Source organism: Phoenix dactylifera, chromosome 14, assembly GCF_051530095.1.
Source record: "Phoenix dactylifera cultivar Ajwa chromosome 14, Ajwa_hap1_PhDact_Kaust_v1.1, whole genome shotgun sequence".
NCBI lineage: Eukaryota > Viridiplantae > Streptophyta > Magnoliopsida > Arecales > Arecaceae > Phoenix > Phoenix dactylifera.
Window position 1 is genome coordinate 22,639,507 of NC_143203.1, and position 12,666 is coordinate 22,652,172.

Sequence of the window (12,666 nt, forward strand, 5' to 3'; positions counted from 1 at the left end):
TTAATAATCACAATAATCAAAATTCTAAAATTTAAATATTATTTTCTGATGCTTTGATAACAATGGACATGTTACTATCAAATAAACACTTTAAATCCTACTCTGCATAAGTTTTCCTTTTTTAGATTAGAATGGGCTAATCCTTACCTTTCCTGTCCTACATCAACTCTATTTTTTGCGAGCTTACTCCAATCAGAATCGAGCTCCACCCCCCTTTGCCTAAGTCATAAGTGGCGGAGCCAATTGAGCAAGTAGCCGGTAGGGAACTCCATTAGATTTTGATATCGGCCACGGGGATTGAAATCATTTGTGGATAATTAACCGGTAAGAATGCATGATCATTGACCAGTCTGAAAATCGGGATCTTAGTCGGCCTGCATGATCAAAGTGATGCCAAAATCAAGTGAGCCGGTTCGGGCCCAACTTGATTACAAGCTGACCTAGTCCGTACATGTTCTACAGAAAATCAGCAAGCGAGACTTCTGCTGATACTTTGGCAAGAAGCCTTCCTCCTTTTGCCATGTCAAATCCTCTTTTTTTTTATTTTTCTCCCCTGCCCCTTGTGGTCATTTTAAAGAGAAGAAGACCAATCAGAACCGTTCCTTCCAATCGACGACTACGAGCTAGTCCAGCTTAGATACTCGAACCTTGGGTCCAACATTCCTGAGGCTGAGAAGTGAGAGTTTACTTTGGACCTGATCTCTCTCTTTCTTCAACTCTCTCCACCGTCAGCTCCTCCCTGGTCCCCCTTCCAAGCATCTTCAACCCTCCCCACTCTCTTTCGATCACTTTCGAAACAATATTTTGTGCTCAAAAATTATTTTTTGGGATTACTCTCCGATCTGATCTGATCCAGAGGCCTTCTCTCAAATCTCAGTTCCAAGCCTCAAGAATCCTAAAGTTTCGGTTTTTATAGCTTTTCTCCTGGGGAAAATCTTCTATTCTGCCATGTTTCAATTCAGTTCTCTTCTAATCCGAAGTCTAATCCCCCAATGGAGCTGGAATTGGTGAAAAGTTGTCGCCTTTTTGACACGCGGTCGTGAGGGAGGTCATGGGTCGGGCTTCCCCTTTCTTCTTGGTCCTTCTTTCTCTGGGCTTCTTCTTCGTGACCTACAATCTTCTGACCATGGTGATCCACTACCAGAGTGCAGAAGGGGGACAAGAGTTGATCACTGGGTGGTCTTCGACCCGGTTGTATGATTCGAAGAGATTGAGCGAGCCCAAGAGGCTCTTCCATGTAGCCCTCACGGCGACGGATGCTGTGTATAGTAAGTGGCAGTGCCGGGTGATGTACTATTGGTACCAGAAGATGAAAGACGTGGAAGGGTCGGAGATGGGAGGGTTCACCAGGGTGCTGCATTCGGGGAGCCCGGATAATTTGATGGAAGAGATTCCAACCTTCGTCGTGGATCCCCTCCCGGAAGGTCGCGAGCAGGTAACGAGACATCCTTTGTAATTTTACAGTTTATGCTTGATTCCTGAAGTTTGGTTTGCGTATCAAAATCTAATCTTTCATGTCAACTTCTTTGTGTGAATCAAATCAACCAAATAAAAAAGAATCATGCAAGTTTATGGAAACATGCACTAGGGTCCACAATTTTGAGAAAGTTTGATTGATATGGATATCAATTGCAAATTAATGATTGAGATATTCGTGATTCTTTATAATTTCTTTTCCTGTTTATTCTTGGTTGCTGAATTTTGGTGTGCATATCAAAATCTAGTCTTGCATTAAAACTTCTTCTTATGAACCAAAAGTGCCGATTATGGTGATTTTTTAATCTTTCTTTTTTCCTTGCTTCAAAGGAAGTTATACTTAATGCAAGTATGCACTAGGATCCACCATTTCATAACGTTCGTTTGACACAAATATCAACCACATAATGTTTCAGAAATATCTTATAGATTCTTTGCATAATCTTCTATGAGTACATAATTTGTTAGTCTATATATTGTGATTAAATGTTTAAGCATTTTCCATGAGCCCTAAAAGTCAAGGGTTTTTCCTAGATATCCATCTAAGATACTGCTGGAATGCTGCTCCATCACTGGCCACTTCATAGGTTTTTATCAATCTTGTTCTTTTCCTTGTATTTGAGCAAAGTTTCATCATTTGTCTTGATGAAAAACAAAAGAAAAAACTCGCCATGGCTTGGTAATTCTTTTCCCATCACCAATTTTATGAATTATTACCTGATTGCAGTATAATTCCTTTGCTAAGCAGCAAAATGTTTAGGAAAGAAAGAGTGATAAGTTGAAGCACCAATTTTCAAAAATCATGTTTGACTTACTCTATTAAAATTCTGGATTCAGGGTTACATTGTTTTGAACCGACCATGGGCATTTGTGCAATGGCTACAAAAAGCAACGATTAAGGAGGAGTAAGTTTGTCTATATTTACAAAGCTTTATTCTTTATTTTTCATGCAGTCAGTCTGAAAGGCCTGCATAATTAATCATCGTTGCAGCTATATACTGATGGCAGAACCAGATCACATCTTCGTGAACCCTTTGCCAAATTTGGCTCGTGGAAGTGACCCAGCAGGGTTCCCATTTTTCTATATTAAACCATCTGAAAATGAGAAGGTAGTGAGGAAGTTCTTCCCGGAAGATAAAGGCCCTCTGACAGCTATTGACCCTATTGGCAATTCTCCTGTGATTATTCAGAAGGTAAAGTTCTTATTGCAAATATAACATCTAATAGTCGAGATTAAATAATTTGTACCAGCATATACTGCTTGTATTCAAATAGAAATGCAAAATAAATGTCTTTTCGGAGTCTAAAACCCATAATAACCAGAGGTTGACTTTGTTTTCCTCAATTTCCTATAGGTTGTTTATTTTTTATTTTTTCCCTGTTCTTTGTATGACTATAAAACTTTAGTTGTTGTTATACTTTGTCATGATATATTTAGCGTGTTGGTAAACTATTTATTTGTGTCAGTCCGAGCTAGAAAAGATTGCTCCTACATGGATGAATGTTTCATTGCAAATGAAAGATGACCCAGAGACTGACAAAGCATTTGGATGGGTATTGGAAATGTGAGAACAACTAGAACTTTTTATATGCTTTTATCTCATTTCAATGTGTTTTATCAGCTATGGATGTTGCTGATTTATCTTTGGCATTTATTTGTTGATTCATTGTTGACCAAAAGGTATGCATATGCAATTGCATCTGCATTGCATGGTGTGCGGCATATTCTTCGTAAAGATTTTATGATACAGGTAATGTATGTTAGTGCTTATCCAATTTGCCTATTCTTTATCGAATAAAGCTATTCTAGTAACACATCTCTGAGTTGTGCATGACTAACTTTGAAATATTTAATTTTCAGCCTCCTTGGGACTTAAAGGTTGGGAACACATTTATTATTCATTATACTTATGGATGCGACTATTCCTTAGAGGTAACCAAACTCTATCTACATCTAGTTTATCTATCTGGTACTCTTATAGAGGCTATTATGTTTCTATCTAAGACCATCTTACTTCTTCACCATTTATCTTTATGGTGATGCTAATCCTTTCTAGTATTAATACATGATTTTAAGATATCGTTTTGATATTAATGGAGGTTCATAACTTCCAAACATGCTTTTGGTGCAAATTCAGGGCAAATTAACTTATGGAAAAATTGGGGAATGGCGATTTGACAAAAGATCATATACTCGCAATGCACCACCAAGAAACCTTTCCTTACCTCCTCCAGGAGTTCCTGAAAGTGTGGTATGTCCATAGTTGCATGGCTTCTCAAAGTACAAAACATTTTTGAGTACTGTGATTTTTGTTCTTTAGACCACACTTCATGATTCTAGTATGACTTAAATTCAAGTTGCTTTTGTGAATATTGTAAATCTCTAGAATAGTTCCCATGAATCATGCTGAAATATCAATTTTTCTTTTGAATTCTGCCTATGATGCTAAATGATCTGCATAGAGGGGTGCTTTTATGGTGTTTTTGTCATCATTACAGAGTAGAAGAAATCTGATATCAGTTACTTCATTGACCTAGTCTAGAATAAGTTACTTTTTCAAGGCATACTGTTTAAAGGTTGTGATGTGACTGCTTCAATAAACTCTGTTTTCTTGCATTTCTATCTATGCATCCTTAAATATACAGTGCCACAAATATCCTAATGTGATCAAAATGATCCAACATTTCTGTTTTTTTTTTTTTTTAAGGATAACAAAGGCATTTCTTAGCATTGTTTATGAGCATACCTTAGAAGGACCATGGCCTTGCAAGTTGTGATTCATTGGCTCAATAAGCTGCAATAAACTCTAAAGCATGTCAGGCATTTAGGCTGGGATTTCTTAGCTTCTTCTGGTGCATGTTTCCATCTCTTTGAATCCTTGAAGTTACATTCTCTATCATGCAGCCATCTCTAGTAGTCACAGCACAATCTGCACCATTCTTTTAGATTGAATATTTGTTATAATTATTGCACTTGAGCTTATGGAGCGGCAGGTGGTTGGAATACCCTAGTGGTGTCTCATTTTTCTGGTTAATGTTACCTTGGAGACTATTAAGTCCCCCAGTAGTTCAGGGATATGATAGTCATGTCACCTCTTGATGCCTGTGGTGGCATGCTGTCAACTCTGCTCATGAGGACCTGAAATATCTGTTTATGAGGTGAGTGATATTGGTGAGCGAGGAGGTTGGGATTGTTTCTAGGAAGCTTGTCAAACATCTCTCACGTGCAATAAAGAGCGACATTCAAGGGAAGCTTGTTGCTTCTTTCCGGAGTTTGATACATTTTGTGACATGAACCTCTTTGGCTACTAGAGGTCTTTGACATATATGTCAATGATGAGATGGAGAAATTACAGCTTCCTATTTGACCGCAACTGCTCTTTAACTTTTGGGGCAAGTTTATAGGTTTCCTCAAGTGCATAGACAGCATAGTTATGATGCCTCCAAAACTTCCTGCAGTCTGGATGAATATTGTTGCAGCTGATCAGCAGTAGTCATTATGAGCTCTATGTCTATATATTCAGGCTTTTATGGCATGGTCAATTGCCGGCTTTCATATGAGCTTTCTATGACAGAGAAATTAAGCTTATAGGAGTACATATGCAACAATTAAATTAAACTTGACGTTAGTTTCTTTGTAAGATTTTTCTTAAATCATTTTTTCCATCGAATTGTTTGTGATTTTCATTCATTTACATGCCTTTTTTGTTTCAATTTCAGGTCGGTCTGGTTAACATGGTTAATGAGGCTACTGCTAACATCCCCGGATGGGAAGATGGTAGATAATTGCAGTATCTAAGCGCGAAGAAGTAATTCAACACATGTAGTCTCCATTAGATACCAAATACCCAAAGAAACCACACAAGAATGACAGGGTAACAGTTTGATATAGATATGAAAGCAGGAGAGTATGGAGTTTTGATGATTTAAATGTCTAAATGATACTCTTCCGTTAACAGACAGGACAAGTTTTCAACAGAAGCTCTGCTGCAGTTTGACTGTTCAAGCTTCTTCAGGGATTTTTTTTTTCTTTTTATTTACTCTTTTGTTTTTCTGGGGATTGAGTTTTATATAGTAGATCATTCTTGTTGGAACATTGATTACAAGCTGGACTTTTTTTTTGTGTGAGTATACAAGTAGGTTCTGGACTCTTTTTAAAGTAATGTACTCAACTACTGGCATTCAAAGCTGGATTGTGGTGCTGTGCATATTCTGGACTTTTACGAGCCGTTCGGATGATGGTCATGCGGTCGGATGCACCGGAAGTGCTTCTGGTCTACTCGATCGAACTATAAACAACTAGCATCATATGTTTGGTTTGCTCGTAGTTCTATAAAATTGCTGAGAAAACTGAACATGGAAAACTAAATCGAAAACATAATCTAACTTTTTATGTCTGTCTTGCAATTTATTTTTGTTTTTGCAAATTATTGAAAGTTTGGTAATGCCACTAGACTAGGTCGAGACATTATCATACACAACATCAAATAGAATTTTGCATATCAGCTTGTAAGCTGTAATTGGATAACTGAAAAATCTAATTTCCTGGCGTCATCACAAGAGAGAGTTTTCTGCTGTTTCTCACCATTCTGATTACCACGTCTCTATAACAATGCGAGGTGAAAAGCACTACCTTATTCCAATGTGACATCATACTCCCTTTGTGCTTCTGAAGTAGTGTTTGAAGAATTTAGCTGGGTTGGTGTTACTAGCTGAAATTATTTGCTTGGGGTAAAAAACATGGTTAGAATCTTTCTAATGCGGTAAGGGGGCGATAATTCTGCCCGAGTTGCCCGAATTCGAAACGCGCGGGCGTCGATTAAATTAGGGGACCAGATGTCCCATGCCTGGTTTGCTCGTTGGCGGTTATGCTTTCCTTCCACTTGTACCAAGGTAGCGTTGGGGTAATGTACCCATATGTGAAGGCAATGAGCCCAGTGGGATAAGCTCACGGGTCGGAGAAAACACACAAAATTTACGACATGTATCGAATATTTTCTGGTGGAAAGGAGGCCCAATGGGGATTGCTACGCTGGTAGTCCGATCCCCCCCCCCCCCCCTCCTCTTCAATTCATTTACTAAAAAATAAATAAATAAATAAATAAAATAAAGAGGGAAGGAGGAGAGAGAAGAAGGGAGGAGAAATCATGCTGGCTTACACCTAGTCTTTTTAGTTCTTTTTTTCAAGACCCTAAATTCTATGCTTCTGCCAGTTTAAAGCCTGGCTTGTCCAGCTCAAACCGGGTACAGCATTGACCCAGCTTGATGGTCTTCAAGCCAGGGTCCAGTGCCGAAACTAGGTAGGATTAGGACTTGCTACATCAATTGCTTACCATAGTAATGCATAATTTTTGTATGTGACTATATTTTGTGGTGATTTATCATATATAAGTGACAAGTAATCTTTTAATTTACTTTGAAGAGCATGGTTAAAAGTTTTGCCTGAAACGCCTAAACCGAAAATGAGAACTTTATTTTCGACCAAAATTAATAGGAAATTGGAGACAGTTTTGGATCTTTGCTAAAACTAACTTGGGGCCAAATTGATTGCGTATATGTATCCATGCTGATTTTTATCCTGTCTTCATTTCCTTCAATGTTGAAAGAGTCACCCCAAATTAAAACTCAGAATTTTTTGCAGATTGTCAAGACTTGGGAGCATTGAACATTAGAGGAAGGTTTTTGAAAAAGATTTGTCTATCCTACAATGCAAGTCTCGTAAACATTTAGATTGTCATATACTAAGTTGTTGTCAGAAAAAAAACATGGAACCTAATATGATTTTTATATATATATTTTGTTAAAAGATTTTTACTGTTTTAGTGCCAAACCATTTAATGGCACATCTAAATGCGAGAACAATATAATATACTCTAAAACTTGTCTTTTTTTCCCCTTATATCTTAGTTAATTTTTGGTGCTTTCTAATTTTTCCTAATTTTGATTGACAGGTTTTTAATAATTATCAAATTGCCTGAAATGGAGCTGAAACCATGAAAAGTTTGAAACTAACAAAATGAAACCTGTTCGGCCTGGGTGTCTGGGCCAGAACTGAGACTGAGAGTCTGAGACCGACTTTTACTTCTTGAAGTATTCTCGATGACTGATGATTTTCTTTGTTCTATCGTTTCAATCTGCTCTTCTTTCTTGATTTATGTCGCACCGAATCTTAATTTAAAATCTTCTTCCAGCAAGGTATGTTGAACAATAGAGTATCTGAAGCTTCAAATAAAACAGCTCCCACTTTGTTTCTTTTGAAACATTGTATGTGGGGGTAATGCAGGTGGAGCTGCAATCAAACTTCGTGTACTGAGGAGTGATGTTGAATCCCTGCTGATTGGAGAACTACATCATGCATTGACATTCTCCAAGACTATGGCATTTTCCCTCAGAAGCTGATGAAGAGTTTCTGGGGTCTAAATGAATTGCAGCATCATCTTTATTCAGCATTGTTTAGCTTCTGGAATCAAGCAAGCGTAAATACATTCCAGTTTTTATCTTTTTCTTTTGTTTCTCATGAAAACTTGCACTTAATGCAGTGGAGAAAGTGCTTCATGTCTGGTAAGCAAAGGTGGTTGTGTTCACCTCTCTTTAATTCAAAATTAAAACAAAAAACTGAAGAAAAGGTGCATGAACAATTTAAACTTATCTAGTCTTTTTTTTTCATTTAAATTTCCAATTCTGCTGCATGCCAGTATCTAGACTCATTCAGACTCGTTCTCTTTTTTATTCTGGAAAGGTGATGCCGACATATTTTTATCATACTGCTTGATGTCTCAAAGATTTATCAGTTTGTATCAACTTAAGATAACAGGGCTCAGATTTTCTTTATTTCATAAAAAGAAGTGGTGCAAACCGAGTCTTGGTGGAGAGCTCGGTGGAATGAAAACCTTGTTAATAGTCTGCTCCAGAAGTTCTTCATGGAGAGTAACAAGGGTGGAGGTGGAGTCGGAAAGGCAGTCGTGAAGACACATTAGACCTGATGTCTGTGAGTTGCATATTGAGAGATAACAGCCTAACTAAAACCATGATATAGATAAGCCCCCATGTAAACAGCTCAAATGTAAAAGTTTATCTGTTCTTTCTGAGAAGAAACAGTTTCTGTCATCATCAGGATGGATCAAATAATTAAGTACAAGGCATCTACTAACTCCAATACCCAGTCTTCCAATACAGCCTTCCATGATTTGCCTTGTTCATTATTTACATCTCTAAGTTATTGGCAGTTCTGATTTCCAAGCAAGACAAAATTGGAATACATTATAAGTAAGTATTCCCCCGTAATCTATTTTTCTCTTAAGCAATCCTATAATCTTACATCAAGAAGAAAAATAGTGGAGATAGTGGAACTTTTAAGGATTTCTATTCAAAGGAGGTGAGAAAAGAAAAAGAAGTAATATAAGGTATCACAGTACTGTCAGGCTGCTTGTGAGTCTTGGTCTTACTCATCTCGGGTGAAATTTCATCATCCATGGCCTTCCTTTTGTTGCTGTTATGGTTGCTGCCGGTGATACTGCTGTTCTGCAGCACCTGCTGCTGATGCAGCTCTTTATATTTCCCTTTCAGTATATGGGGTTTGAGCCTGTTCATATCTGATAGCTGTACTGGTTTGAGAAAGAATTCTTCTGCTCCTTCTTCCAAGCATCTGGCCACAAATAGTACACATCAGACCATTACTTCTTGGCACTAAAATAATTTAAGCAATTTACAAGTGGGTGTTTTAATTCCATCATTCTTCTGATCCCAGAAGGTCAGAAACATAGCAGCAGCTACAGGAAGTTTTTCAGAAGAATGAACAGCTTGGAAGAAGGGGCATTCTTTAAGAATTTGGCTACAGAAATTTCATAGGCATCTTTAAACTTTGAAGCCATCAAGACTATACGACAGTAGATTCCACAGCCACTTCTAGTTGATTTGGTTCTCGTTAGAATATTGGGTGACATAGAGAGAGGAAAAGAGCCCAGATTTATCTGACATAGAGATTTTCTCTTTATTCTATTTCCTCATCAGAAAAGTTAACTGGATTTGGAAGAGTATAAAATCTTGACAGATCCTTTAGCATCCAGCAAGCAAATTATTAACTTGAATAGGAAGGATGTTTTCACATACAAATAGTTCCTGCAGTTTGGGCCAAGAAAAGGGATTTTATAGGAGGGAGAAATCCCCATCTCTATATGAATCTATCCCTCTGTCAAAATCAGCATACAGCTAAAAAAGAGAAATTCTGTTATACTAAATCCTCCATGTTTTTGTTTATGTTTTTTTTTTTTCCGATTGCATCATACTAGAGATCATTAAATTTTTATGCAGACCATAACAATTAAATATTTTCGACAACAATAGCTCTTGAAAATATACCAAGAGAGTGCATAAATCATTTACAATTATCAAAGGAGTTATTATGCTCACCTGTGGATCCTGGAAGGCACATTCTCAGATGACATGATCACAACTGGGATGTCTTTTAGAGATGATGACTCCTAATTCAGCAATCAAATAATCCTCATAAGCCATTTTCATTGCAAGTAATATCAGAACTAGACTAAAAAAGTCCCTTAATATGAAAATAAATCAGCAACCAAAGACTGCTAATCTGAACAACAATGTCAGGTACCTTAATCTTCTTGAGAAGATCATAGCCAGTCATTTCAGGCATGCAGTAGTCTGTGATGATCAAATTTACTTCTGTATCCTGCGAACCAAAGCACCAAAACGAATTTAATTTATCATTCACTACACCATCCATCACCCAATTGTTAAAATATTAAAAAACAAAAGTAAAAGAGACATGAACAGGGCCTTAAATCATCATACATGCTGGTCAGAAGAAACAGAAGGTGAATTGGTCTGATCATCCTGCAGACCCAGAATTTGCAAAGCCTTGCTTCCAGAATCCACTGTGGTAACTGAAACAGAACAGAACATGAGGTTTATAAAGGAGACCAATACAGAGTACTTTTTTTTTTTCTTTTTTTTTGTGTTCTTTTTCTTCTTCAGAATACCTTGGTATGATGAGGTCTTGAGGAGCCTCTCAATCAACATTCTGTCAAGACGGCTGTCATCCACAGCTAAGACATGGAACTGAGTCTCTGCAGCAACAGCCATGGTGGCTGAGTACTCCTAAGAAGAACAAGAAGAGGGAGGGGTATGGAATAAGAGGAGGTGTGGGGTTGGGTTATTGGGGTGTTTTCTCTATATAATGGATTCCCTGGGAAAGGGAGGGAGGCAGATGTAACGAAGCCCCACCCAAATCCCACCACATGGAAAGCAAGATCCGACCAGATTTCCTCCATATCTTCCCTAAAATCCTCCTCAATTGACCCTTTAAAACTTTGAATTGGAGGGCAGGAAAGGGCCCCCCCCCAACCTTCTCTCTCTTTTCCCTGCTCCCTTGGCTGCCTGCGCTCTTCCTGTCCCTTTCCTTTGCAAGTCACCTCTCTTCCTTACTGACCACCCAAATCTGGTAAATTGTCCCCCAGACTTGACTTCAATCAAGTAATGCATACTTTTTTTTTTTACCTTTTTCATTTTGTCCATCATATGATTTAGATTTTTCACAGAAATGAATTGGATCTGGATCAAAGATTAATAACATGTCCAAATTGCATATTTAATCCTAGCAAACTGGACTCTCATGATCTAACCTGATCTAAATTAATAGCCTATAATTTGATCAAAATCTAATTCCAATCTAGGGGCCCCTCACACAAACCAAGGCCCAATCAAGGCCGGTTTGAGTGAGTCTTTTTTTTTAGTGATTTTTTTTATAAATATCCTCTTAAATATTAAATTTTGCATGAATATTCTTTCAGAATTAATATTTATATATATATTCTCATAAAATATTTATTTTACTATTTTATTTTTATTTTTTTAATGTATCCACATCATCTAATGCCATTAAAAAAATTAACGGTTTCAAAATAAAATGACTAAAATATTCTCAATCGCGAGAAAGAACAAAAAAATAATTTCAAAATTCTATTTTATTTTTAATTAAAATAAATATGATTTTTATTAATAATATTAGAAGAATCTTTGTATTAGAGATATTTGTAAAAAATAGAGTTTTACAAAGATACCAAAATAAATATAAATTTTTTTAAAAAAAAGATCCATGCAAATTGAAATTTTTAGGGTGATATTCATGAAAAAAAAAACTTTTTTTTTTCCTCTTTCGATTTTTCAGTGCGGTAACATGTTAAGATGTGGATGTCTGAGGGCCAGTGAAAACTATTTGTGAGTTTTCACCCCCAAAAAAAAAAAAAACTATTTGTGAGCTGGGGCGGGGAGTCGGGATAGGAGGCCCGGCCGGATGGAGGCAAAAGTGGTGGGGGCCACCCAAATCCGGGCTCGAGATTCTCTGACGTCGGCTCCGTCCCTTTCGTTTCCAACTTGAGCGAAAATAAGATCGTATCTGGGTGATTTGGGGGTGCAATTTCGTGCGATTTCCTCCGGATCCCGTTTCCTCTTTCTTTCGCTCTCCTTCGCTGTCCCTCCCGTCCAACTGATTAAATTTTGACAAGATCCAAGTCCTGACTCCTCAACCGATTCATTGCTCCATACGATCTGGAATACTGTGGTGTCAGCCATTCACACGTGAGAAGAAAAGTATGGATAAATATAATGATGCAAAATATATTTTTTTTCTTGATCATTTTAAACAAGAATCGAGTAACGTAAATGTAGCTTTTGTTTAAGAAAACAGTAATATAATTTTGTTGATATGAGGGACATGCAGTGCAAGATGTGTTTCATGAATTGACACGACTACATCAAAGCATGATATAAATTCCAGGGCCACAAATAAAATCTCGATTAAATATTTGTTATAGCAAGAGAGATTTTTAGAGAGACAAAAAAAAAAAAAAAAGAGAGAGCATTGGATTGGCTCTTGTTGGGGTTGAAATTTGGCTTGAGGATGACCACGCTAGAGGAAGCCAAGAAGATGCCGATCGGGACAGAAAAGGAGGGCCACCTCCTACGCTCCGGGGTACTTGCACAAAGTCTTGGCTGAAGATTCTGGCGAAGACCCTCTAATGGCTAGGTTAGAGTTGATCCGGCATTTTTTGAAGAAAAAAAAAAGTCTCCGAGTGTTTTTTATATGGCTTATTTATAGTCTTCACAAGGATGCCCAGGTGGCTGAGGTATGGTCCATCCTCATCACAGGAGGAGATGGTCTTACTCAGG

At 37.5% G+C, this 12,666-nt stretch overlaps 2 protein-coding genes across 2 annotated transcripts; one reads left to right on the forward strand and one right to left on the reverse strand.

Annotated features, from left to right (window-relative positions):
- Positions 1 to 665: 665 nt before the first annotated feature.
- LOC103705083 (hydroxyproline O-arabinosyltransferase NOD3-like) lies at positions 666 to 5,663 on the forward strand. Its single transcript, XM_008788684.5, has 8 exons — positions 666 to 1,435; positions 2,314 to 2,381; positions 2,468 to 2,669; positions 2,944 to 3,041; positions 3,158 to 3,227; positions 3,338 to 3,409; positions 3,615 to 3,728; positions 5,197 to 5,663. Exons 1-8 carry the CDS (start codon positions 1,052 to 1,054, stop codon positions 5,260 to 5,262), a joined length of 1,074 nt encoding a protein of 357 aa, XP_008786906.4. The 5' UTR covers positions 666 to 1,051; the 3' UTR covers positions 5,263 to 5,663.
- A 2,875-nt stretch (positions 5,664 to 8,538) lies between these two features.
- LOC103705110 (two-component response regulator ORR9-like) lies at positions 8,539 to 10,774 on the reverse strand. The gene is made up of 5 exons (XM_089927163.1): positions 10,479 to 10,774; positions 10,291 to 10,382; positions 10,091 to 10,168; positions 9,886 to 9,956; positions 8,539 to 9,121 (listed from the first exon to the last, which is right to left on the reverse strand). Exons 1-5 carry the CDS (start codon positions 10,579 to 10,581, stop codon positions 8,839 to 8,841), a joined length of 627 nt encoding a protein of 208 aa, XP_089783289.1. The 5' UTR covers positions 10,582 to 10,774; the 3' UTR covers positions 8,539 to 8,838.
- Between the last annotated feature and the right edge of the window lie 1,892 nt (positions 10,775 to 12,666).